This window comes from Gobius niger (genome assembly GCF_951799975.1).
Source record: "Gobius niger genome assembly, chromosome: 10".
NCBI classification, from domain to species: Eukaryota; Metazoa; Chordata; class Actinopteri; order Gobiiformes; family Gobiidae; genus Gobius; species Gobius niger.
In genome coordinates, this window is record NC_136861.1 from 23,509,081 (window position 1) to 23,536,231 (window position 27,151).

Sequence of the window (27,151 nt, forward strand, 5' to 3'; positions counted from 1 at the left end):
CCGACTGTAATTCTCTAGACTTCTTCCTTGCTCATCATCCTCGTCCTCATCCATTTGTATTGTAATCGTTGGCGGTGGATGGCAGTGTGCAGAGTTGTTCACAGGATTCACATTGAAAGTTGGAACCACGGCTGCAGATGTAGGTGAGCCCTGTGGTAGGACATTAAGAGACCGAGACTTCTGCTTGATTTCTGGCTGCAGTAAATGCGGCGAAGACGGTCGGGATGATGGCATTACCAGCAGGTTTTCTTGAGAACGGCTGAATTGTTGGGAAGGCTGCCCCAAAGAAGGAATTTCCAGACGAGGGGAATGAAAGTGTGGGAAGTTGTAGGACCGTAGGTAAACTGAGGGGATATAACCCGCCTTCTCTTGGTATCTAACAAAACATATGAAAGATTATTAAATTGTTCCTTTCAAATATTAGGCCCTTATTTTGTTCATTACCTTACAAGCCACCATCCATTATCCGACTGCTGCAAAACTTCTACCGCAGCACCAATGCTTACGGTTATCTCATCGTCTTTGGCGGCTGTGTAGCTCTTGATCGCTGTATAGCGCGTCCCTGAAATTGAATATGGTGAGTAGAAACACTTAACACAGATGCTTGCAGTAAAATGACACATCTCAAGGGTTACCTCTTTCTACTCCATCTTCACTGTCATCCTCAAGTTTGTCCAGATAAGGAGCAGGAAACCAAGCCATTTGCTTTTCATCATTTTCCACAAGCCACCACCCTGTACAAAAAGGTATTCAGACATTGTTATCTGAAATATGAATACTGTGCCTTTGAAGAGTAAAGTGTGTATCTCTCACCTGCTTTGTCTTTAATAAGTACATCTACTTTCTCATCTGCAGCCACTTTAAAGGGTTTGTTTTTCGTGTCCTTCGTCTCGTAAGCGGCCACGCAGTAGTATGTCTCTGTCACAAATGGTTGTGTCACATGTCCACCGCCTAAATCGGCTTTGAGCTCCGATGGCATAACCATGATGCTGAAAATGATGAGAGATTTATGGTGTTTGTTAATAGAAATGTTACTATTAAAATGCTCTTCTTATTGCATATCATTCAATTTAAAACAGTTTTGTCTTGAATGTTTATAATAACTTATATTTTTAGGAGTGGAATTAATTTGGTTGTGTCCTCCTTTATTGCACTACAGTGATCTATTATGATCTAATTATGAATCTTTTTGTTTATCGTATACTACTGTTGTTGTTATTACTGTGGTGGTAAAGCCCTGATTTGCACCCTGAAAGTTAATGAACTGTTCTTGCATATCTGATCCTTGTGAGAAATTGGGATGTTAGAAATGTGTTATGAAAGTTAGGAATGACTTCAGACTACAACAGTTATGACTCGCTAACAGCAAAGCAAAGTGTACATTTGTAAATTCCCTGTGTATGTTTTTGTTGATGTGTTATGCTTATACATTTAGACAGTGTCCCACCTGTTTTTGGAAAACTCTGGTTCGAGGTCCTGCTGTTTTGGGTGAAAAAATTGGACGAGTTCTGTGCACTGACAAACCCTGGGGTCACAGCTCAACAGGTCATTGCAGTATTTTTGTAGAAAGTTGAGGCGCACCAGGGACCTGGCTGGACTCTCCCTCTGGACACTGCGCGTCTCTCTTTTGTCTGAAAAGAATTATCAATAGGGCCGTTGTTTTTGTGTTACACAGTACATTAACAGGTTTACTTACAGCGAAATTTGGGAATAACTCTGTCAGATTTCTTCAGTTTGCTCGCAGGTGGAAACGTCTTTTTCATTTGTTTCTAAAAATAAGAAGTGTAATTGGTTTAAAAATAAAACCAGAGGCTGGTGGTACTGTTACATTTACTCAAGTACATGGACTATACTTTTTGAAGCAACAGCTAGGTTCAGTAATATTATGAAATAACAATATTCTTGAGTAAAACATTGAGTAACTCTTCTCACAGAGTAAATCTTTAAGTGACAAGGGTTTAATTTAAATTCAATGAATGAATCTTTTTGTATTTCGTCAAATGATTCATTTTGTATTTCATTTGAATGGTCTATTTTAGATCAGAATTTTCATATTTTGTGTTTTGTCTGTCGCGAAAACGACAATCTCATGTTTCTTACTTGTGTAGTTACTTGGATGACTACTTAAATTACTTTCTGCTACTGGAGTAAGATGTTAATCTTATTTGTTTAGGCTTTTTTGGCTACTATCCATCTGAAACCTGAAAGATGAGTTGCAGAGAAATACTCACGTGTAACTTTTGAAAGTCTCGAAAAGTTCTATAAACCACAATATCATTCTGGTCTGACCAAAACACGGAGACCACGTACATCTGCAAAACAACATACAAGTTATTATCGGTCTCATCTTAAGGTTAATAGAAACGATACAACAACAACAAAAACATATTTACCTTTCTTTTCTCCTTGTGCATCACGCCGACCAAGCGCACACTGATTGGGTGCCTTTGGGGCTCCATAAATCTCAAAGGGAATGAAGTTTAATCCCGCGCTAAATCGAGAAGCGTCAAACAGGACTGTGCGCGCTGCAGGTGCGTCTGCAGGTGCATTTATGAGCGGCAGTGACCCCTTCAGAAGGAGGTGCGGCAACAGGCATCAGTCATCAGCCGTGGTCTATTTTTAGCACCGGAAAATCGGGCTTTTTATTGTTTCGAAGATTTGGTAAAGCCCCAAAACAATGTATGCGACTTTCTATAGGCCTACGTGGAAAACTAAACGAGTTCGGCTTAGCGGGGCAGGATGGCAGAAAAATGCAGAACTGGTTGGTAAGAGATAAAACCGAAAAGGTCAGAATCCTTAAAAGAAAATATACAGTTTAAGATAAGATAAGATAGGCCTAAACCTTTATTGATCTCACAAAGGAGAAATTCACTTGTTACAGTCGGCGTTACTTCACAGTCTTATTGTACAGTCTGACAGCAGTGGGGATGAAGGCTTTGCGGTAGCGCTCCGTCCTGCACTGAGGGTGTCCTTCTATCCATTAAAAAAGTGAGTAGGTGAAAGGTGCAGACTCGGACCCGGGGCAGAGCCACCGTGACAGTGCGCCCTCTGCTGGATTAAACGGATCTAGGCCGATCAGCGTTTAGGATGGTTGAAGTTGATCTTAACGCACGTGGGGAGTGATTTAACTTTTTTCATAAAACAAAAATCTTATGAACACATTTGGAAAGTGTTACTAGATGCTTCTGTTGATTGATAAATGACATAACTTCGAACAGCATACGCATAACCCCTTGACCCTAATCTAACCCTAACGACCCAAATGCACGTGTTCCATTTTACGTTATTGTTCGATTTGTTAACTCATTTGACTTTCCATTTCTATATAGAATCTGCATAGCCTCTATAGCAGACATGTCAAGCTGGTGGCCCGCGGGCCAGATGATTTAATCTTGTCGATCTTGCAGAGCACAAATCCCTGAGTATGTCAAAATAAATAAATACAAGTCTAGCCCATTCCTGTGTGGAGTTATGATTCTTTAAAGGAAATAACCACTGTGCCCATTTCAGCCACCAGAGGGAAAATTAAATTTAAAAAAAGGAAAGAAGAAAAAAAAGTCCACGTGTCCAGCAAAAAGATAAAAATAACAAATACTAGCCACATGGTAAATGGTCTGCCCCAGGGCAGCTGTGGCTACAATAGCAGCACAAATTAGCCCAAGACATGTATGTTCATTAACATGTATGGTCCCATCAAATAAAAAATAAGTGAATGAACAATGACTACAGTACTTTGAGAAACCTGTGACACAGGCTTGTCAAGTGCAATACAAGCGTGTGCTGTTATTATGTTTTCAGTCCTGTCCGACTTTTGACCAAATCAGCATTATTATAAAATCACCGCTCATTATTATTCATTTATTGGAAAAAAAAAGTTTTCTCAATACTATTATATGTGGTCCCCGACCCGCCGAGGAAGCTGGATTTCGGCCCACGACCCAAATGAGTTCGAGACCCCTGCTCCATATTAAAACATACAATACTAGCAAATAATTACGTCGTGGATCCGCTTCTACCAGTAGAGGGCGCACTATCACAGCGAATCCGCCGCACCGTAGTTGATCATCGACTCCGGGCCTGCAGCTTTCTACTATTACAAAACGTTTTGCTTTAATGGATGTGCCAGAGATTTCGGGCACATGTTGATCAGGGACATCTAGGTAGTACTGCTAATGCCTACTAGACGAGTACATAGACACACATACATTTGTCAGTTCATAATATCTTTATATCCATCATATTTCAGAACATAACCACAACTGTCGGCAGCCCCAGGGTGTCCTCGCTGCACATATATGAATACAACTCAATTAACTTTCCCTTTAAAGGCTTTTGTCACAATATAAATTATAATGGCAGTACATTTCCTTAACCAGAACCTCAGGATTTGTGCAGGGCAGTGAATATTTAGGGCTGTGAGTTGAAGCTTTACACTCGCTGCTAAACTTGCAAAAATAAGGTTAAGCAAGCACGTACTGTAAAAAGGCTACAGTTAAAAAAAAAGAAAGATGTTTTAATACTTGCTTTAATGAGGCATACTGTTGGTGCCAATATTATTAATGAATAAATCTATTTTTGTGTTTATTTTTGTCAATTCTAAACCTGGACTTCAATAAATAATTTGGCTAAAAAGTTAATATTATTATTATGAGATTTCCTACTAGTGGGGAAAATGTGTAATTTTGTTGCATTAAACCCATTTCAGATTTCAAATGCCCCAATTATAAAATAAGACACCAAATTGAAAGTGGACATCACTAGGTTTTCTTACAACTCCAACACAACTAAATTCAGTAAGTCCCCAAAACTGCATGGAGACCGATCCTTTTAAAATAAGACTTGAATAAAAACAGCAAAAATTAAACCATAAAAATGGATCTGCACATCTTCTCTTTTGCCATTTCACATTCACCTCTGCAGCTTCTGACCACATTTCCACAATGTGGAGGAAAAAAAAGTCCCTTTGTCAATCCCTCTGTCCAGTCCAAACATGAGCCTAAAAAGTAGGCAATGTCCCTTTCCCCCAACAATTCCAAAAAGTGTCACCGGAATTCATAGATGGGCAAACTGTGTTCTTGAATTATGTTTAAATTTAAAGACTGGAACCTGAAATCCGAAAAAAAAAAAAAAAAAAGCAATAATATAATTAGTATAGAATACTATGAATGAAACACTTTAACACTTTAAATCCTTACCATTCAGAGCTCCTGTGGTAATAGTAACCCTCAATAGTGGCAGTAGATTTCTGAAAGCAAATGTAGTAGAAACCTGCAAAAGATGCGCCACTGATGTCTTTAATGGTGTGGTCTGGAACCAGAAACTGCTCCTAAAGGGGTCAGAACAGCAGAGGCCAAAGGTCATAAACACAAGTAGAGTATAGTCAACACGATTGTGCATTACCTTCCACCGCATGAAAATATAATCACTCCTCTCCAACGCTTCATACTCAAAGCCGTCACAATTGAAGCTTTTGGCATACTTGCAAAAAGACTGAAACTTGCCCTGGGATAGAATAAAAGTTCAATAATGTTTAATAATGCACAACAGGAACAACATCAGCAGTCAATACAGTACAAACCCAGTGTTTTCGATCAACATCTTCATCCGCATCCCACTTCCTGGTTAAAAACGGTTTCTTCCGACTGATTATTTCCCCGGCAAAAAATGTTGTCAGAGTGGGATACTCCTTGAAAAGGGGAAGACGGAAAAAATAAAGCATAAAAAGTACTCCTTGAAAAATGGAAGTGAAAGAAAACTTAACATAAAAAGTACCATTTTTTAACATGTAGGTACTGTAAAAGTTACCGTGCTTCTTGTCTATTGGAGAACTGCTTGGCTGACCCCCCTCTGTATGTTGCATAATGTAATGAGTACAGCTGACACACATATGCTTACCTCTGTCAGCCCTTTGATCTTTAGATATCCACATAAGTAGGACTCCTTTATGGACACATGCTGCAGATGACACATTTTACAGATGTATGACGTGTATTAAGAAACATCATTCCAGTTTATTGTCATGTTAAGCAAATCTTGGACATAGTTGAAAGCAAAGTAAATTGATATATTTGAAGATTTTTTAATGAAATGATAAGTTTTACCTGCAAAATTGGATCAGTTAGGCCTACTGTCAGCAATATTATGGCAACTCAGGATCAACCATAAAGTGAATGAAAACTAGTCCACAATGAACAAACAAGTGCTATAAGTCACACATTTACCTGCACAACAACCTCCACGTCATACGCGCTCCCCTTGCTCTTCTGGTAACCCCGAAACCGTGAGCCGCTGTACAGCAGAGTGGAGCCGATCCCGGGCTGCTGTGTGTTGATCGGCGCAGGGGGGTGAAGAGAGGCCGAGGGCGGGCAGGCCGTACCCGAGGAGCCGCGACTCTCTGCTCGGACTGGCATGTTGTGCACAAAACTGTCCTCGCTCGGCACCGTCATGGACTTGCTTTTCCAAAGTGCAGCCAGCAGTCACGCAAAACTTTGACCGATATTTTAGCTCACTGGCTCACACGATTTCATTGGCTGAAAGCTGGTGCTTGTCCAGCGCATGGAATGTATTGGACAGTGTCTCGAAAAGCATTATGGGATATGTATTTGATTCGGGCCGAGACGCAGTTCAGGTTCATTCAGGTTATTTTTTACAGTCTCTGAGTTCATCCGACAACAGAGGTGTAATTCAATCTCTGCCTCCATAGATGTAGGCCTGTAATCCCTCCATGGAGAGGTCTGTTTATTATGATGGAAAATGTATGTTTTTGCTTTTTTTTTCTGTTTCTCTTAAGTCATGTTACATAAATCCCTCAAATAGGAAAAAAGTTCATCCACACGGTTTAACTTGATTTTCGTTTTCGCCTACGTTCAATGTGGCTTAAGACCTCCAAGATGTAAACAAAATATATTGTTTCTTGTTTCTTAGCAAAGGGTTCGTTTGTTTCAACAATTGTGAGAAATATAACATTTTTTTTTTTCACGTTTCTATTCAAGTAGACAAATAGCCACTTAACAGAACTGTAGTTGCTTTAAATGAATAACACTGATCACCCATACACATTCCACGGCCTGATGCGTCCTGTAGGAGCGCGTGAGGTGGGCGGGCTCACACGGACTTCCTTCAGCCTCTGGGAGCGGATTGTTTGTTGTTAAAATGGAGTTCTTACTCGGCAATCCATACAGCACTCCTGTCGGCCAATGTGTCGGTAAGTTTGGTGAATCATTCCTCATCCCTCAGACTAGAATAGAGCAAAAGTACATCAGGGCCGCTGAAGTAGAAGTAGCGGACATCATAACAGCAAACGTCATCAACTTGGAATGAGCTTACGGCTAATGCTAGCTGCTGCTACTCTGCTTCATCACCTGCAGAATGAATGCAATTTAAAACGGCAATGTTAGCCTTTCAAAATAAAAAGCTATGTTGGAAAGATTACGTAGTTGAACTTTGTTTTATTGTTTTTCCCCAATTGAAAAACAACTATATTGTTTTGGTCAACTAGTTGCTCAAGTTAGCCAAGTTTAATGAACCCAAAACTTTTTTCTCTGTAACGAAATGCACTATTGTCTATGTACCAGATGTACTGAAGTACTACTACTATGCCACCTTCATTTAATCGTCATAAACATGAATCAGTTTATTGGTGGGTTGCTTGATTGCCAGAGTAGTGTTGAATATTAGCAAATAGTTTGTGTTCTTCTCATTGATGGAGCATTGAAGTGGGAGACATTTGCTCTGTTGGCACTGCATGGTACATAAGGCCCCAGCTTGTCAAGTGACTGGCTGGTTTCACAGTCCCAGTGTCTTTTCTGAGTGCTTGGGACAGAAGACTCAGTAAGAATGAATGCATTGTTTACATTCAGTAGCTTAATTACTTGCCTTGCTTGTTTTACATGGGAAGATTGGACTTTTTGTTTTTGCACCCTGTGCTGTGGCTGGCCTTGACCTGGCAATCCACCTGAGAAGATTACACAGGATATTCCTGATGAAGCTTAATACGACCAAACATGTGAAACAGGCAGGACATATAGTATGGGTTTTCTCACTGATGTAACCTCAGAGTAGATTGTGCTTGTACTTCAGTCCTCACAGTTGTTTTTAACACTGATTACAATAATATTAGTTATTTTGCAGTTTTAATATGCTCACCAGAAACATTTCTGAACAGATTGTTTATTTTGCTTCCATGCTTGATCAAACTCTGACAGAATGTCTATCATGTCCGTATTGTATTACCCATCGTTGCATTTATGTTCTGCAGAAAGAGCCACTGATGGAGGCCTCCAGAACGAGGACTGGACTCTAAACATGGAAATCTGTGACATCATAAATGAGACTGATGAGGGGTAAGCTATTAAAAAAAAGAGTAGGGTCTGGTTCGTACTTGGATGGGAGGCCGCTGGGAACACCAGGAAGCCTGGCTGAATGTGGTGTGTGAGTGAGTGGTTGGTGGTGATCGGAGGAGCCGATTTGCGCAGATTGGCAGCTGTGGCTACAAACGTTGCTTAGCATCACCATGTATGGTGTGCATGAATAATGTACAAAATTGTAAAGCGACTTTGAGCATCTGGAAAAGTGCTATATAAGATGAATGCAGTATTATTAATTCCTAAATTATCTGATGAACTAAATGATGAGAAAAACAAATTATTATTATTATTTAGACCTTTTACGTCTTATTGCCCCAGGCCAAAAGATGCCATGCGAGCACTGAAGAAGAGACTGAGTGGGAATAAAAACTTCAGAGAAGTCATGTTTGCACTGACGGTAAGGAACAAGTTTTAAAGCTACTTTATTAACTAGTTGTTGATGTTTTTATGTTGTATGTAGGGGACCATGAAAATAAAGTAACCATTTAGCTATTGTATGCATGTACACGTGCAAAGGCTGAAGTCATGTACTATTTGTTGTGGGCTTTATTACCAGTTTATTGCAAACTGCTTCTTCTTAACTTGCTACTTTTTGTCTGTCTACAGGTTTTGGAGACGTGTGTGAAGAATTGTGGTCATAGATTTCATGTACAGGTGGCAAATCGAGACTTCATAGATGGTGTTATGGTCAGAATCATTTCACCAAAGTCGAATCCTCCAACCATTGTACAAGACAAAGTGTTGTCGCTCATCCAGGTTGGTTTTATAAGAAGTTAGTGGAAGTTTACCTCTTTTTTCCTGAAGTGGACAGCAGACATTTCAGTGCTCCTCCCCAAGTGTTTTCCTCAATACTGCTACCTGTAGTTTTGGTCAATTTATCAAATGTAATGTTTGTAATCCGACAGGCTTGGGCTGATGCCTTCAGAAGTAGTCCTGATCTTACGGGGGTAGTCCATATTTATGAAGAACTGAAGAGAAAAGGTGTGGAGTTTCCTATGGCAGATCTTGATGCACTATCTCCAATCCACACTCCACAGAGGGTAAAAAGTGCATATCTATCTTACATCATGATGTTGCACTGTGCTATAGTTTCTGAATTCCCACAGGGTACACCTGAAGTAGACCCAGCCGTGCTTAAATATTTGGCGCCTCCTGCCCCAGCTGCTGCTCCTCCTAAACCCGCCCATGTACCTGCCCCCCCGACAGTGAACAGCCCCAGTGCACAAGGGCCCATCACAGCAACGGCAGAACAGGTGAGAAGTGCATGATACTTTGAAGTAACTATTCAGTATATCTGTAACTAACTAAATGTGTGCATTCAGATTGCTAGACTGCGAAGTGAGTTAGACGTTGTCAGAGGAAATGTCAAAGTCATGTCAGAGATGTTAACAGAGCTGGCTCCTGGAGAAGAAGAGGCTTCTGAGCTAGAACTGCTTCAGGTAAAGGCCAAATGTACTTGCTCTGATGTCACTCACTGTCCAGTCTTTAGCCTCCAGGGGTCGTTTTATCCACCAGGCTGTCTCTTGGATACTTTACTCCATGCTGTTACAATTGTGTCTTTGACTGCATCTTTATGTTTTGACCAATGTGTTGTAGGAACTAAACAGGACATGCAGGGCTATGCAGCAAAGAGTGGTTGAGCTTATTTCGAGAGTTTCTAATGAGGAGGTAACGGAGGAACTTCTACACGTCAACGATGACCTCAACAACATTTTCCTCCGCTATGACAGGTGCTTCAAGCTATTGATTTTTATTTTGTGTGTGTAATTTAACAAAAAACAATGTATGTTTAAGTTGTGGACCAAAATACATCGATCATTGAAAGAAATTGGTCAGTGTTGTGACATCAACTGGGTGTTTTTGTTTTTGTATTTACAGATATGAAAGGTTCAGATATGGAAGAGCTTCGCAGAACAACGGGGTAAGTATTGAGGACAAAGTTGTTAAAGGATCTGTATCATGCTATTTTAGCCATTCCAAAGTAAAGTATAGGCATTTATATTATATAACCTCTACCACTATGGAGTACTCACTTTTGTGATACTTATAAGTATTTTCTGGAGGTATTTTTCAAACCCGGAAGACACAATGCTTAGATTGAGTTAACTCCGCCCCCTCTCTCCGCTCATACAACTTTACTGTAGTAGAAATGAAAAATACCACAGCAATAAGTGAAGTTACTTCACAATGCAGTTATAAGGAGTTGACATCTACAACACAGCTTCATAAATGGCTAACACACAGGCTAACACGCATTTTGATTGACTCATCGCTCTGTCCTGGCCATCACATTATGGGACTCGCGTTGGTTATAAAAGTGAATCCACTTTGATTCTGGCGAAGGTTCATGAAGTCAAAAACCACTCTGGGGTGTTTTTGAGAAGGAAATGGCATGACAACATGGCTAACAGCTCCAAAAAGTTGATTTTGCATGATGTAGCCCCTTTAAAAGATGCAGTAAAATACTATTGGTTAGCTCTGACTTTTAACACTAATGCTGTTGTTGTAGCAGAATCACTGATTGTATTATTCTTATTGACAATGTGTCTGTCAATGATAGATACAATTCTGTGTTGCAGCATTTATAACACAACAGTAATAAATATGAATGCTCATTCTTATATTAAACATATTTAATATAATTCTTCAACATAAACAGGGATTATTGTTGTTTCCTGTTTTTCTCACTGCTGGTTTAATTGATTATGATTTTCTGTCTTCTGTTTTCATAGCTGCTGACTGACGACACTGATGACAACCTCATAAACCTGGAGCCAGGCTCTCCGGCTGTAGTCACACCCAGAATCACCTCCAGTCCTCCACCTCAGTCCACTGCAGGGGCCACTGCCTCGTCAGCAAACAGTGCCTCCACAACACTGTCATCCGCACTCGCTGGTCTGGGTAAGACGACCTATATCACTGAGAAGACTGATTCATGAAAGATAAATACAATTTGCTGTCCTTTTTAGATGTCGGGACAGGGACTGTAAGTGGAACACTGTCATCTCTATCAGGTCACAATCGAGACGACTTTGACATGTTTGCACAGACAAGGAGTAGCTCTCTGGCGGAACAACGCAAAAAGTATGATTTATTTTCTCTTGCAGAAGTATCCGTATCTTATGAAGTGAAGAAGATTGAACTTTAAACTAATGTATTACACCGTGTGTGTCTTCTAGTGTAACATATGAAGATCCTCAGGCTTTAGGCAGCTTGGCCTCAGCGCTGGATGTAAGACAACAAAACACAGCAGGGGTGAGTTTAAGTGACACACTTTTATGTTTTTTACAGTGCTGACAATGCTGCACCTTTATTCATTTATACCCTCACTTTTTCTTTTAATTGAATGAATCCCATGTACGTACATATTTCACTCTTTCTTGTTATTTTCTTCCATTGTGTGTTACACCTTTGACTTCTTCAATGCCTCTCTGCACTGTGGGCTATGCTGTGGTGTAAGGTGTTATTCTGTTGTTGATTCAGCTGAGGGTTGATAATCCGGCAGATCAGGAGCTGCCCATAGACAGCTGGCTTATTACCCAAGGAATGGTGAGGACTGACTTGTCCGAGTGTCCTCCTGCCCCTCTCACACGTTCACTATATCGCTGGCTTTTCGCTCCTTAGACCCATCTGTCCATAATTTCATTCACACTTCACTGTCCGTTAACACGCCCATCGCTCACATTAGTGCATTTGTCTTAAGTTCATTTGTTAACGAAGGGCAACATGGAGCTCAACAGTCCAGGCCCCTCCCTGGAGTCAGAAGTAAAAAATCTTATTCAAAATCTCCATCGCCGTAGTTTGTTGTAACATGGACAGAAAACACCCAGTTTATCCTAAACTTTAAAAAACGAAAAGTTGTAAAAGCATTTTGACATATTTTCAAGTTTTAATTTTTTTCCCATGTAAAATTTTCCTGCTTTGGTCAGTAGTTAGCACATAGATGATTAGCCTACGTCGGACTTTTAAACTCTTAATTTTTCCTCTATGGAGACGATCAATGGGATTTTATTTTTACGTCTGGCACGGGGCAGAGGCTCAACTGTTGAGCTCTTTTACGCCCCTGACGACCTACATCCATCCATGCTAGTGAATAGTGAATAACACTGTGTTCTACTCTCTAATTCTCACGTTTGATGAATATTGTACAATTAATAACAAACTTAACATACTAGGACTGACATCTCTAAAAGACACTATTGATAATGATATATGTGAACCATAAAGTGAGTATCTGTAAGATCCTTTGTGGGACATTTTACCATGAATAATAACTTACTTTCTAACTATTAACAAGTCAGTTTTGCAGTTGTTCAACATCATCAGAGTGCTAGAAACATGTTATTGAAGCCATAAAGCAAATGTAAAATGAATAAAAGAATCATAGATCTCATGAACCAAAAGCATGTGTAAAAAGGGAGATTTTCTGTATCGAGTTTGTCGTTTTCTGTCTGCCACTCCTCAGCACAATCACGCTGTTGTGTTGTCAACTTCCCACCTTCAGTTCCATGCATTGCTCTCTCTGTCTCAGACTAGTCGCACAGATTTTAGTTTCTCATTTTGACTTATTGCCTTAATGAGCATTTGGCAAAGTAAGTAAGGATGGAGTTCTGTCTATGTCAGGGGTTCCCAAATGTTTTGGACCGCGACCCCCAAAATCACCAGACCAACAACCCCGATGTATAATATAATTAGTTTTTAGAATAAATTCAGGCGCCCAACATTTAAAATCTGGTTTATTATATTTTGATATTGGCTTCTTTTTTACTAAAGTATACTACTTTCAATAAAAAATACATCTCGCGACCCCCCACTTTGGAAACCCCTGGTTATCATGAACCCAACAAAGCTGTCTTTTCCCAATATTTTAACTTTGTTTGATCAAAATTATTTCTTTTGTTGATTTTTTTTGTGTTTTTTCTTTTCATTGGTGATTGTCCGTTCTGTTCTGTGGCTTGTTGCTGCCCCTTGTCTCTGGCTTTGGCGCGTAGATCCCAGTATCGCAGTCCTCTGTCATGGATGACATAGAGGAGTGGCTCTGTGCTGATGTGGTGAGGCTTATTACTTTGATGTTGCTGCCTTTCCTCTTTTGTTTTATTCTTCACTAAAGTGGATTTATCTGTTTCATCTCTTACTATAAAAATCCTTTAACTTAATCATATTTTCACTCAACAGTTTTGAGCACAAGTGGCATGTTAATGTGGTTCTAAATACTAGCCTAACCCACCAGACCCACTTCTTTCCGACACTAAATGCAGCCTATTGTCCAGACTACAGCATACACTCCAATATAATCCAACTTCATTTATAAAGCACTTTATAAACAACACTTTCGTTCAAATGGCTGTACACAATGCAAAATACAAATGACATGCACAAAAGAATGTAATGTACTGCAGTGTGACTGTTGTTTCTCTTTGTTTTTTTTAGAAAGGGGACAGAGTGGAAGATGGAGTCACTAGTGAAGGTACAGTGCTGCATTAATATTATAAAGTATCAGTATTTCTTTAAGACCCTAAATTACAGTAACTTAAGTAACTAAAGCCATTTGCTGCTTCTCAGTGTTGATATGTCACTGTTAAATGTGTGTGGGGAAAAAAAGTGTCTTTGTTTGAGCACAAAGCTGCATTAAACCAAAAGTTGTGATATGACGATAGCACTATAACATCAGATCAGGATTAGATTTTTATCGGCCCAGCCTTAAATGAAAACTCCGTATTTATGATCGTGTTTCATTATCTCTGATTATTATTATTTATTTATTTTTTCAGAGTTTGACAAGTTCCTTGAGGAGCGAGCAAAAGCAGTAGACTCTATCCCATCTCACACCAGAGCAAACCCTTCTAACCCGGTCCATCCTCCCAGCGGGGCACATAAGCAGGCGGAGCACACAGAAGACGCCCTCTTTGCCTTGTAGAGTGTCTCGCGAGGGCACCTCAAGGTCCGTTGCACTTATTTCATTTAAAACACTTTAACCATTTTTGCAGTATTTATACTTATAGCTTGTTTACAATGTGTTTGGATGTTTTATTTTTGCTATACTGGCATTTGAAACTAGCTGCCAAAGAAGAAATCTAATAGGTTATGGTCACATGACTTCCTAACATCCTAAAGAGGCCATAGATTAATAGAGAAATGTAGAACCGCGAAGAAATCTATGGTACAATAGATTTAATATTTTAGAATTAAATAAAACTGTCAGATTATAATGACAAAATGGTGAATCCATTTCCTAACATAAAATGGTTCAATGTTTGGTTATTTCTCAAAAAGTAACTCAAACGTCTCCATGTGAAAACTATTGTGAACGGTCTGCCATGATGAATCAAATCACTCCAAAATCAGTCAAATGACCATAACATGAAAGTATGCAAACATTATCGTGCGATGCATCATAATTACAGCCACAATGTGTTTAAATCTGTGGTTAAAGTCTGCAAACATTCATGTTTTTGCAAACTGTAAGTTTTTCATGCTAACTGTATGTGTTTGTGTCAAATTTCAAGTTGTTTATTATGCATAATATTGGCAGACTAATTTAGCCAATGTGGGAGTGTGTGATAATGTTAACCTATGTTTGAACATTCCTTTTACTGAAGGGATAAATAAAAGCACAGCTGACAAAAACACAGCAGGAAAGGGACATGGAACCTTCTTTAGTGAAATGCTTAAAACATATCATGTTTAAAATGTATTACTCCAAAGACACTCAAAGCTTTAGAAACAAATCATTACTGACATTTTCCTTCTCCAATGTCTAACATCTTTGCACTTCGAAGGAAAGCAAATCTGAATTTTGTATAGTTTCATTTGTGTTAACAGAGCGGGAAAATCGACTTCGATTAGCTTTATTTTGCACATAGTGTTTTTTCTAACTATTGTATTATTGTGATTGTTGATAATATTTATACAACACATTTCATAAGAGACATGTGAACAACATTTAACAAGAGTTAATTGTGAAATGCAAATGTTGCTCACTCACTTGCAACTTAGCACTTAGTGAAGAGCTTTCAGTGTTCTGTCAAAAACATTATATTATTACATTTGCTCATTAAAAATATTGTTTGGTTTGGCAATAAATTTGCGGTTTTCTTCCAGTGGAATAAATTTGTAATTTGACTCAATCTATATCTGTGGCTCACCCTAGAATGTTTGACAAATCACTTTTTTGTCACAGTTGATATCAGGTCAGCTGCGTGCCTGGCCAATTGTTAACAGTGCTTTTGTTTTGTTTTTTTGTAAAATAATTATTACTTTGAAATGAGTAACCAGTAACTGCAGTAAAGAGCGTAGTTACAGTCTTAAGTGTTTTTGATACGGTTTGAGGGTCCAAAATCCGGCCTACTTTTTCACATGTGTTGATTTAACAGTGGCTGCTGAATGTTGTGTTAAATGAGAAGTGCTGTCTGTTCAGTGGACTCAGGACTGTCTGACTCAGTGCACACGTGTAACTAATAAAGAAAAAACTGGCAACGTATGACCTGTGTGTGTTTGTCCTGTGTTAACATTTGATGACCGCACTGGCCATTCAGCTGATGCAACCTACTCCTGCTTTTCACTAATCGGTTGACAGCTTTTCTTTTGTAATTCCTATTTGTTGTTCATGCTTTGAGTTGGTAACATTCCTACTACAATATATAGATTCACAGATAAACATTTATTCACTGAAATCACGAAAATGTGTAATATTTATCCTGGATCTGTGTAGAATAGTGCAATGTGTACATATGTGCAGCAGGGTTGCTTTTAGTTTTACGTGAAACCATGATGTAATCAGCAGGGACTATGGGTGACGTGAGATCACCCCACTCGGTTTGGAAGCTCCTGATTGGACGATGTCGCTGGTTCTACAGGCGCACAAGTCAAACAAGCTTGACAGTCAGAGACCACGCCTGTCTCTGTCCTATTGGCGCTCTGAGGCAAGCCCACAATAAACACAGACACATGTGTTTTGCTCAATCTCACTGTGAAGCTGCGTCCTTTTCATTAAAGACGTATTTGAGCACACATGGCTTTCACAACACGCAGACACACAGTACAAGTGGGATTTGGGGATTTTACCTACTTACTGGCTGTTTACAAATCGACAGAAACACCATATTACAAATTGTATTCATTAAAAAAAGATCTCTTCTACATTTGGTGTATTTATTTACCCAACTTGAACACATTTTCCCTGTTTGTGGATTGTACCAAGTCTCCAGTTTTGTAGGATGAAAATAATAGAGCCCAGAAATCCGTGGACGCGGATTGGCTGTTCGTCCTGTCACTCAGGCAGCGGGGGGCGGGCTTTAGTCTCGCCGCTGTGAGAGCATGTTAGTGTTGAATGAGCTCTGTGTTTGGCTTGGCGTGACAAGTTTACCCCGTACCTTTATGGAGCCAATACTGAGTTGACTGATAAAGTTCCCCCTCTGTGGATTTTTAATCGATTTTGGGATTTTACTTGTTTGACTGATGTAGGGACGTAAGAAGGGTGCGCTTTCACTTGGTGATTCGTGTCTGTTCAGTTTTTATAGTATAAAAGACAGCCCAGACTGAGTAAAGATGAATTCTCTGTCTTTTGACGATCCAACTCTGGATAACTTGGATCCGACGCTTTCGCTCAATTCGCTGCATGATCCCAGCGACATTGACACGGCCCTTTTGAGCGACATTGATGGTAAGAAAGTGTGCTTGTTGTGTTGCATAGTAACTGTCACGTTTAGCTAACCGTATCATCCATCACACCTTGCTCCGATCAGAAATGTATGTGTAGTTCATTTATTTCAATCCATTTTTCTGGGTAGGTTTATCATAATTGTTTCAAAGTTTTAGTAGTGAAATATATCAGCTTGTTAAACCAAGTGGCATCTAAGTGCTGGTCCTGGATGGCTGTACAGAGTGGATTAGGCTCACATTGCATTGTAAGCCTGACATATCTATGTGATACACTTTTAGCCCCTGTATTTACGCATTTGAGCATAACATATTTACAGAGCTACACTAGCTAGTGATGCTAACCTTCTAAATAGAACCCCGCCCCCCTCATGACTGAGGTTACTGCAGTTCATTCCTCTCTGCCGGGTTCACAGGACCCCAGAATGATACAACTCATCATGTCTCTTGTTTAAATATGTCTATGCACTCAACTAAGCCGGTGATGCTTTATTACCCTTTGTCCTAGACACGTCTACAATGAACGCCCTTTGGGGTGTGAAAAATCCCATTTATTTGTTTGAAATCAGAGCAAATTATTTCCAGCAGGAAAACGCTGTCCCTTCTTCTCTGTGGTCAGAAAGGCCGTGTCTTTCCCCTCCACCAACTGTTTACTTGTACCAAGTGTAGAGTGAAATGTGCTTTATGAGGTATGTGTTGAATGTATGTCATGGAGCAGCAGTTACCTCTGTGTGACCGAGAGTTACCCTCGGTGATGCTGCACGAAGGTAACCTCGCTCAGACGGCTCGCTCTCTTTCCTGTCTTCGGCCAAGCGAGTCTCGCAGGCGCGCGCTGATTGGCCGAGAGCGGTCACCTCATACAAAACCCTCATCCACAATGCGCTGCTACGAAATAACTCTATTTCATTTCTTTGAATTTGCTTCATTGTTTTATAGCGACCCTAACTGTTGTTTTGTGGAAGCAGTCATTTTTATTTTTGAACCAGTCATTTTGACCCAGGGTAGAATTTATAACGCGCTCACGTGTCTGTGAAGATGATTGTTTGGGTGCACGCACATGCATTTAGATAATTGGAGACATAGGCCTTACACCTTTGCAATGCAAAATGTTGAAAATGTCAACAATTAGAGCCATATATGGCAAGTTCAATTTAATTCTGGAAATCAGTAGGAAAAAAAGATACAGAATGCTATGCAATGCAATATGCAATAATCTTAATACGGTCTGAAAGTTTGGGGTCACCCAGGCCAGTTCTGTAACAGTTTCAGCAGTGTTGGCATAATCGAGTTTTCTAATCATCAATTACCCTCTAACAGATTATCACAATGTGTCATTAGAACACTGGAGCAATGGTTGCTAGAAATCTGCACACCTATGTAGGTATTCCATTAAAAATCACCCGTTTCCAGCTAGAATAGGCATTCACAATATTAACAATGTCTAGGCTGTATTTCTGATTAATGATTGATTAATAAATCGTTGCTTTTCTTTAAACAAAATAAGGACATTTTAAGTGACCCCAAACCTTTGAGCGGTAGTGCATAAATGTATAAAGATTTTGTAGATCTGAAATATTTAAGGAATGATTTGATGAAGATCATTTTTACGTTGTTTCTTTTACAGACATGCTAAAGCTCATCAACAACCAGGACATGGAGTTTGATGGACTCTTTGACAACCATCAATATGTTGGAGCTACTTCAAAACATGATCTTCCTGGTCTTAACCAACCCATCACTTCAACTGCACTACCTGTGACTATTGCAGCTGTCCCATCACCCCCGACTTCCTCCATCCTCAGCAGTAGCCCACATTTGGATGCACTTTTGGGGCCTCCCATCACACGAACCGCCTCCACCACAGAAAAGACCTTTCAGCCTGCCACCTTCCAGCAGTCCCCTCTGGCCCAGGTCCCCAGCTCTAATGTGAGGCCGCAGCCCTCCTCCCCACAGCAGGCCCAGACTGTCGGGCAGCCCACAGCAGAACCACTGTCCGTTCCAGCGCAAGCTCCTTCACCTCAAGCCTCGCCGCCAATGACCGCAACCTTGAGCTCTTCTCCACCTGTCTTTTTCACTGCTGCTGCTCCTCAGAAACAAGTTCAGTCTCAGCAGACTCTGACCAACTACAGCAAACCTGTTAGTTACAAAGGTAAATACCAATTACAGTAATTTATGAAATAACTGGAGTATGAGAGCACAGAGGCATGGACGCTGTGCTCTATGTACATGAAGTTAAATGAACAGAGTGAATCATCAATATTTGCTCTTGTTGATCTGAGTTCAACCACTTTGTTGATTCAGTGCATTTGAACCAATTTTTCCCATTCAGGACGTTCTTAGAGCTGATTGTTACTTTTTCTTAAATGTTCTCCTGTCCAGAATGTTATCTTGTGTGTATCCTGCTCAGACTGATAAGACCTGTGAAGGGTGACACACTGACTGCATACAGCTTTATTATCCCTAGTGAGATAATGGCTTTCACCTTTTGGCCTACAAACCTACTGGTAATGACAGTGGCCCTTTAGGTTTAGGAGATAATATGGATATCTTGCATGAAAAACGAAGTATCTTTTAAGTGTTTTTACATTATGCAACACAAGGAATGATAAAACCGTAAATAGCATTTTTTGTTGCTCTCCAGCATCCAGTCCAGGCAGTGTAGGTTCTTCAAACACCACGTTGTCTTCATCACCTCCAGTTGCAATTCAGCCTCAGATCCAAGGGATCACCACCACCTCTCCCATTTCAACAACGTCTGGAAGCCCCCCTACACAAACGATTACTTCCCATGTTCAGCAAGTACCTGTAAGTAATACAAGTCTGCCACATGTGCATTGTACAGAGACAAAGACACTTACCTGACTGTATGTTTATCTCAGGTGATTCTGCAGCCTCAGTTCATTAAAGCAGAGTCGTTGCTTTTGACTACTCTGAAGCATGACCCTTGTATGATCACCACATCTCTGTCCACAACATCCTCTGTGCAGAGTACTCCTATTCAGGTTAGTTTCTGTCATAGTACTGTTGGAAATAGGGTTTATACTGTTTTTGAATTAATACCCCCTCTGTTTTTAACAGGCTTTTGTTGGTGGAGGCACATATTTGACCACAGTTCCTGTTATGGTGGATGCAGACAAACTGCCAATAAACCGGATTGCCATCAGTGGCAAGCCAAATGGACTGCCTCACAAGGGAGAGAAGCGCACTGCCCATAATGCCATCGAGAAAAGATATCGATCATCTATCAATGACAAAATTATTGAGCTTAAAGATTTGGTTGCGGGAACTGAGTCCAAGGTATGACCTGCATATACTGTAGTATTTTCGTAATGAAACACATTGCAGCTGATGATTTGCATGGTAGTAACTCTCTTTTGTGTCTTTTAGCTCAACAAGTCTGCAGTATTGAAAAAAGCTATTGATTACATCCGATACTTGCAACAGACTAATCAGAAACTCAAGCAGGAGAACATGGCTTTCAAAATGGCTGCTCAGAAAAACAGTGAGTACCGAATTCTCCTCTCTTAACAAGTAATTTAAGTAACACCTCTAACCGTAGCTTTGTGCTGTCCTTCAGAATCTCTCAAAGACATTGTTGCCATGGAAGTGGATAGTCAGGCTGATGTAAAGGCCGAGCTGCCCACCCCTCCAGCCTCTGATGTGGGCTCCCCCTCCTCCCTCTCACACTGTGCCAGTGATTCGGAGCCAGACAGCCCAATGGGCGAGGACACAAAGGTATGACGCTTTTATAGGAAGCCATAAATGCACTGATGCTTTGGAACAATATTAAAATTAAAAGTATTTCATTGGAAATAGTTTAGTTAAACATGAATCAACATTCATTTCTGTGTCTTTGCTCCAGCCAAATGTGGATCTGCTGGGCCAGTCGGCAGTTGGAGGTGTTGGCGGCATGTTGGACCGTTCCCGTATGGCCTTGTGTGCATTTACCTTCCTCTTCCTCTCCATGAATCCTTTGGCTTCCCTCCTGTGCAGCGCCACATCTGCCACCACTGGCACCGGCAGCAACTCTCACACGGGCAGGGGTATCCTGGGCTTAGAAAGTGCAGGTAATTAAAGGGCTTGCGTCATGTAAAAGTTACTATTTGTCTCCTTTTTAGAGCTTTTAACCATGTTATAATAACCATACTGTATATCTGCAGTTATGATTTGTTTCACTGATGAATATTAGTGAATTTAGATGGGTATTTCTCAGTTTCAACAGTCCCCCCCCCCTTCCCCCGCTGAAACTGCTGATGTTATAAGGTAGTTTTAAAGTTCAGACAGCTTTAAAGGATGAGTTTGGATCATCATGCACAAATGACCTACAAATGAAATTATAGCAGGAAATAAATTTTTGTTTTTGTTCCTTTTTTTTTTTTTTTTTTTTTTACTGATTTACTGGAACAGGCGCTTGGTGCGTGTACTGTCACTGGTTAATTTTATTTCAGGGTCGAAAATGTAACGCCAATGCAAAGGTGTTAAAAAGAGGCACAATATATCCATAAACTGCACAAGAACAATTTTGTGGTGGAACCTTTACACAAATCATTTTATCCATGTGTTGCTAATATTTACCCTGTGCATTTTCAGCAGAGTCTTGGGGCTGGATGGACTGGATGTTGCCCACTCTCCTGGTGTGGCTGCTGAATGGGATTTTGGTGTCAGGAGTCCTAATCAGACTCTTGGTTTACGGAGAACCCGTTACAAGACCACATTCCGGATCCTCCGTCTTATTCTGGCGTCATCGCAAACAAGCAGATTTGGACCTAGCACGAGTATGTGTCTTTTTAGTTTTAAAATCCTAGTATTAAATTACCAGTGTCTAAAATAAATCATTAAGTCTCATCTATTTAGTTTTAATTTCTGTTCCCTCCTTAGGGTGATTTTGCTCAAGCCAGCCAAAACCTGTGGACCTGTCTGAAAGCCCTGGGCCGGCCTTTGCCCACCTCTCAGCTGGATTTGGCGTGTGCTGCTTTGTGGTCATTGCTGCGGTTTTGCCTCCAGCGCCTGTGGGTGGGCCGTTGGCTGGCGGCTAGAGCTGGAGGGCTGCGTTCTGACCGCCCCCTGCAGGAAGATGCCTGTAAAAGCAGTCGTGACGCTGCCCTGGTCTACCACCGCCTGCACCAGCTCCACATGACAGGTCAGGGGAGGGAGAACCTAAACCTTCAAATTTCACCTCAATCTAACATTCCCAACTCTTTTGTTGGTTTATAGGCAAACTAAACGGAACTCACCTTTCTGCAATCCACATGGCTTTGAGCGCTGTGAATCTGTCCGAGTGTGCTGGCTCGGCTCTGCCTGTGGCCTCATTGGCTGAGGTCTACGTGTCCGCCGCCCTGCGAGTCAAAGCCAGCCTGCCAAGGATCCTGCATTTCACTTCTGTAAGTGCTTTCCACACTGCTTAGCCCTGCATTCATCCTCAAAATGTTTTGGTCTCCTTCAAATTGTTTGTGCGATGGTATATTTACAATGTACAGATTTTAAGCTTCCCTATTTCCCGGACTATAAGTCACACTTTTTTCCATAGTTTGGCTGGGGCTGCGACTTATACTCAGGTGCGACTTATATATTAAAATATATGATTTCACATCTTTGTTATTTTCACACTGACCGATAGAGGGCGATCTGAGCTTGTGTCACAGCTAGAGGAACGAGTTTGCAAATGAGAGCTTGAATAATGTGATGCCGGGAGAGGCTTGTCAACGATGCAATTACGCCTCCAGGCACAGGTAGTTGCCGAGGCTGGTGCGACTTATGCTCCAGAGTGACCTATAGTCCGGAAAATACGGTGCATTTTATAGAGAGCTCGGCTTAGCTTATCAAACTTACTTGTATGCTTTTATGTTCAGCGGGTATTTCTGAGCAGTGCCCGTCAGGCCTGTCTGTCGTCCAGTGGCAGTGTGCCTCCAGCTATGCAGTGGTTGTGTCATCCTCTTGGTCACCGCTTCTTTGTGGATGGCGATTGGGCAATTCGCAGCACTCCGAAAGAAAGTATTTACAGCCAGGCAGGCAATACAGGTAAATTGGCTTCACTGTGTGCTACATTTGTAAGCTGTAACCTTGTAAGTTGTGCAATTTGTTGATTTCATTACAGTGGATCCTTTGGCTCAGGTGACACAAGCTTTTAGGGAGCATCTTCTGGAAAAGTCCCTGTACTGTGTGGCTCAGCCTCGAGGGGAGAAGGGTCCAAGCCACGGAGAGGGGTACACATAAAACATACTCAGTTTAATATTTATCTAAAGTTTTGATAAAATAATAAAGTGTCAGTGACATTTACCCGTTCTTTTTTCCAGGGAGTATGCTGATGCCCTGGAGTACCTGCAGCTGTTGATCAGTGCGTCAGATGCAGCCGGTGCCACGACGCAGTCCTTTGCTATTGGTTCCAACATGGCGATTGTTACAGGTAAGTGGTTAAAAGCACCTTTGTGCTTACAGACTATAAGCAGATTATTTTCTTCATTTGTGACATTTATTTTTTATTCACCCCACCCCATAGGATGTGACCCTCATTCTAAATGGTGGTCATCAGTTGCAGTGGTGATAATCAACTGGCTACAAGGAGATGATTCTGCTGCTGAGCGATTGTATCCAACCGTTGAACACCTGCCTCGTAGTCTGCAGAGCGCAGAGTGAGTTTACAAGTCCAACAATGCTGATGTGCTAAACCACTGCTGTTCATGGCCTGTACAAAAAAAATATCTAAAACAACTAGGAAGGAATACAGATTGATTAATGTTTTCCATCTTTCTTCTGGTCTCTGTCAGGAGTTTGCTGCCCAAAGCGTGTTTAAACACATTCAAGGCAGTGCGAGCTCTGCTGTCAAAGCCTGAGAACTGCCAGCTGAGTTTGAGCCACAGCGACAAGGCCAGCGCCCTGCTCCGAGACAACCTCAACCTCGGACCACACTGCCACAGCTCCAGCCTAGACAAGGTACCCCCAGAGCTGACGTGTTGCCAGGTTAAATCTACCTGTGCTATTACTGTAAAGACACCGCATATAGACTGAGTGGATCCCTCCTGCGCTCCTGCTGTGTCCTCTCCTCTGGCGATCAGTGGATGGGTACCTGGTGATGTGTGAATCCATGGCCAGAGCTGCGGTGCATTGTAGTTGCATTGCATCTGTGTCTCAGAGGAGTGCAATGCACCTGCAGTGCAACACAGAGCTGGGCCCCAAACAGCACAACAACAAGGAAAATCTTCTTTCAACAGTCCACTATAGGGATGGGATTTAATTATTGTTCTTTAATGCAGCTGTTCAAAACAACATTTTGATCGACTGAAACTAACTGAAAACTACTCATTGTAGGCAGACTAATTCAAAGTGGTTTTACAACGCAATAATGGTGCGTTAAAGCTACGAATAGAACCAACACAAAAAGGGCCACATCTGCTTTGCCAAATCATTGTTTTAGTGCAAAAAGCCTTTTTATTATACAAATGTTATTCATATTATCTGCCATTTTTTATATATATATTTTTTCATATAGCGCTTTTCCAGACATTCAAAGACACGTCACAGAAATACAATAACAAAATCCAACATAAAAGAACTCATAAAAAGTTGAGGGCAATTACTGGACATTAAAAGCCTTTTTAAATAGTTTTTTTTTGCCATCTTTTTGTGTCTGTTTGAGTGCACAACAATGAACAATAAACTAAAAACGAACAGAAAAAATCTGCCTTCTCACAAATCGCATCTGTTAGATCTTTTTCAAGACAAAGAAAACATGTTCTGATCAAAGTTGGTCAGTTTGTAAGTTCTCCCCTCTCTATCCGTCCTCAGGTCGTACAGTTGTTGCTGTGTGATCTGCTCTTGGTGATGCGGACCAATGTGTGGCAGCTGCTGCAGCAACAAGGGGTACCCGCTGCACCTCCCACACCTGCAGGTCCCAGCTGTCCAGCAGGGGGGGTGCAGCAGGCCTCGCCGCCAGAGCTCCAGGGCTTTCAACAAGACCTCAGCTCGCTGCGCAAATTAGCCCACAGCTTCAGACCTGCCATGCGTCGGGTACGTGGAGGCACTTTGTATGTTAATAATCAATGTGCAAAGAATTATTCTCTATTCTTCTTTATTTGTTGGGACCACATACACTCTGGCCATTTTTGAAGTTGGTTCCCTGCTGCCAATAGCATTCTCCCATAAACACTGAGTTCAAATACAACAAGGGAGCACATCAAAAGGACATATTGCATAGAAATGTACAGGCACATCTGACCCAACGTTTTCTTGTGAAATTCCCAATGGAAATTAGCCCATGGGTGTTAGCACACAGCGCACACACACATACACGCACACGCACACGCACACGCACACGCACACGCACACGCACACGCACACGCACACGCAGCCCCTGAGGCAAGTGTTCAGCAACAACATTTTGAATGCTTCAAAGTCTCTCTGAAGTCTGCAGGAACATGCATTTTCTGTTGTCTCAAAAACTCTCATCCGTTATTGTCTATGACTCTTTCCAGTTATTCATTCACGAAGCCACGGCCAGGTTGATGGCAGGGGCTAGTCCCACTCGCACACACCAACTGCTGGATCGCTCACTACGACGCAGAGCAACGCAAGGAGCAAAGACAGGTGTGCATGCGTATTCGTTTATTCACTTCAACACTGACTTGCAGTAAGGTGATCCGTTTAGGAAGTACACACTGATCAGGCATGTAAAGAATAGTCGTCTTCAAAGTGCCTGTGTTTGAAACTGAAAATATGGAAACTGAAAAAATTGCTAAAAGCTACATTTGAAATAGAAATAGGATGTTGTTTTTTGCATTTCTGACCCTCTTTTTTTGTGACATGCAGAGGAGTGTGAGACACGGCCAGGCCAACGTGAGCAAGCGGAGGCCGTCATGTTGGCATGCCGCTACCTCCCTCCTTCCTTCCTGTCAGCCCCGGGCCAGAGGGTGGGAATGCTGGCCGACGCAGCCCGCACCCTGGAGAAGCTGGGAGACAAGAGGACACTGCATGACTGCCAGCAAATGATCATCAAGCTGGGGAGCGGCACCACTGTCACCAACAGCTAGAAAAACAAATACAACGAGAGCACTGTATATAATGTATACATACAACACATGTCAAACTTCCAGACAAAACAAGAACAGAAAACTTTCTTGCTTCTCGATGCGCAGCTATAGATTACTGATATCAAACTGGAAACATTTGGATCATTAATTGTCCTCTCTGCAGCCTCAGAGAAGGCACTTAACACTTCTGGTCATTGCAGTGCCAGAGTGTGACCATGGAGAGGCGCTATCTCCTCTCAATCATGAAAGTAGAACTGCCTGGCAGGCTATAACCTTTCTCATTAGCTTCTCTGACCTCATTGGTTGTCCTCTTGGAAGAACTGGTCACAGTTTTTGATGCAAACCATATAAACGTATTGAGTCAGAAGCTGTTTTGTTGGGTTAAGTTTAATTTCATTTGAATCATGCGTAGTGTTGCTTCACTGTACAAGCCCAAAGTCTGTGTCTGCACTAGCCTCCAAGGCTCATTTCAAAGGCCTGGGCGTTAAGAGTTAAATTATGTTTGTTTCTTGGTGTGTACATATTTTAAAATGTATTTATATCATTGATTAAATTTGCAGTATTGTGACGAGAGCAGAATGAAAAATGCTTGTCCTTAAAGGCTCTATTGTAAGTGGCATTTGTCATCATGAAAAGCCATCTGCACACACAGCATTGGGCGCTCAAGGTGACCTTTGCAATTTTGGCTGACCCTCTTGACCGCTTATACTGATGCTGCGAGAAGCTGGTGATGACCCTCCATCAAATGGTGGGGCACTGATGGTTTAAAACACCCACAACTTTTCTTCAGATCAGCCTGCAATGTCATTGAATGCCCTTACGTTTGTTTAGTTTAATGCTCTTTGAAAACTCTTGTTTAGATTGTATAACAAGGTTAGACCAGTTCTATGTCCCAGAAGAGATGTAGATGTCTGAGCAGCTGTGTTGAAAATCTATGTTTAATATTTTTCATTTCATACTGAATATGTAAATAAATATTTTGTAAAGGGTAACTGTCTTTATGCTGTAGATCTGATATGAAATAGAACTAGCTTTATAAATTTGAATTGTATTCTTAGTCCATAATGCAACTTTCAGCATAGTTTAGTTACACTGGCGGCGCCG

At 41.2% G+C, this 27,151-nt stretch overlaps 3 protein-coding genes across 5 annotated transcripts; 2 read left to right on the forward strand and 1 right to left on the reverse strand.

The window, feature by feature from the left end:
• Positions 1–4,672: 4,672 nt before the first annotated feature.
• On the reverse strand, positions 4,673–6,491 carry gid4 (GID complex subunit 4 homolog). Of its 2 annotated transcripts, none has more exons than XM_079565027.1 (6): positions 6,222–6,491; positions 5,896–5,955; positions 5,579–5,686; positions 5,401–5,502; positions 5,269–5,326; positions 4,673–5,106 (listed from the first exon to the last, which is right to left on the reverse strand). In XM_079565027.1, exons 1-6 carry the CDS (start codon positions 6,444–6,446, stop codon positions 5,093–5,095), a joined length of 567 nt encoding a protein of 188 aa, XP_079421153.1. In that variant the 5' UTR covers positions 6,447–6,491; the 3' UTR covers positions 4,673–5,092. The 2 variants fall into 2 exon arrangements, with proteins under 2 accessions (XP_079421153.1, XP_079421152.1); XM_079565026.1 differs by having other exon boundaries at positions 5,196–5,326.
• A 603-nt stretch (positions 6,492–7,094) lies between these two features.
• tom1l2a (target of myb1 like 2 membrane trafficking protein a) lies at positions 7,095–15,388 on the forward strand. Its single transcript, XM_079563980.1, has 16 exons — positions 7,095–7,204; positions 8,258–8,342; positions 8,685–8,763; positions 8,973–9,122; positions 9,272–9,406; positions 9,473–9,619; positions 9,689–9,805; positions 9,963–10,096; positions 10,245–10,287; positions 11,099–11,267; positions 11,336–11,450; positions 11,546–11,621; positions 11,850–11,915; positions 13,358–13,417; positions 13,797–13,833; positions 14,138–15,388. Exons 1-16 carry the CDS (start codon positions 7,153–7,155, stop codon positions 14,281–14,283), a joined length of 1,611 nt encoding a protein of 536 aa, XP_079420106.1. The 5' UTR covers positions 7,095–7,152; the 3' UTR covers positions 14,284–15,388.
• A 1,298-nt stretch (positions 15,389–16,686) lies between these two features.
• Positions 16,687–27,043, forward strand: srebf1 (sterol regulatory element binding transcription factor 1). 2 transcript variants are annotated; one of them, XM_079565380.1, is made up of 19 exons: positions 16,687–17,028; positions 18,649–19,173; positions 19,678–19,829; positions 19,904–20,026; positions 20,103–20,321; positions 20,412–20,526; positions 20,602–20,759; positions 20,887–21,091; positions 21,618–21,799; positions 21,903–22,164; positions 22,239–22,405; positions 22,874–23,042; positions 23,119–23,227; positions 23,318–23,427; positions 23,521–23,653; positions 23,789–23,954; positions 24,807–25,028; positions 25,493–25,604; positions 25,827–27,043. In XM_079565380.1, exons 1-19 carry the CDS (start codon positions 16,914–16,916, stop codon positions 26,045–26,047), a joined length of 3,465 nt encoding a protein of 1,154 aa, XP_079421506.1. In that variant the 5' UTR covers positions 16,687–16,913; the 3' UTR covers positions 26,048–27,043. The 2 variants fall into 2 exon arrangements, with proteins under 2 accessions (XP_079421506.1, XP_079421505.1); XM_079565379.1 differs by having other exon boundaries at positions 16,688–17,028; positions 21,615–21,799.
• The last annotated feature ends 108 nt before the right edge of the window (positions 27,044–27,151 follow it).

Coding starts and splice junctions, on each gene's coding strand:
- gid4 (XM_079565026.1), bottom strand. CDS start 6,446: ATGACGGTGCCGAGCGAGGACAGTTTTGTGCACAACATGCCAGTCCGA. Junction 5,956..6,221: donor ACGTGGAGGTTGTTGTGCAG/GTAAATGTGTGA, acceptor TGTCATCTGCAG/CATGTGTCCATAAAGGAGTC. Junction 5,327..5,400: donor ATATTTTCATGCGGTGGAAG/GTAATGCACAAT, acceptor TGACCCCTTTAG/GAGCAGTTTCTGGTTCCAGA.
- tom1l2a (XM_079563980.1), top strand. CDS start 7,153: ATGGAGTTCTTACTCGGCAATCCATACAGCACTCCTGTCGGCCAATGT. Junction 7,205..8,257: donor TCCTGTCGGCCAATGTGTCG/GTAAGTTTGGTG, acceptor TATGTTCTGCAG/AAAGAGCCACTGATGGAGGC. Junction 9,407..9,472: donor CAATCCACACTCCACAGAGG/GTAAAAAGTGCA, acceptor GAATTCCCACAG/GGTACACCTGAAGTAGACCC.
- srebf1 (XM_079565379.1), top strand. CDS start 16,914: ATGAATTCTCTGTCTTTTGACGATCCAACTCTGGATAACTTGGATCCG. Junction 22,165..22,238: donor GCACCAGCTCCACATGACAG/GTCAGGGGAGGG, acceptor GTTGGTTTATAG/GCAAACTAAACGGAACTCAC. Junction 23,228..23,317: donor GGTCCAAGCCACGGAGAGGG/GTACACATAAAA, acceptor TCTTTTTTCCAG/GGAGTATGCTGATGCCCTGG.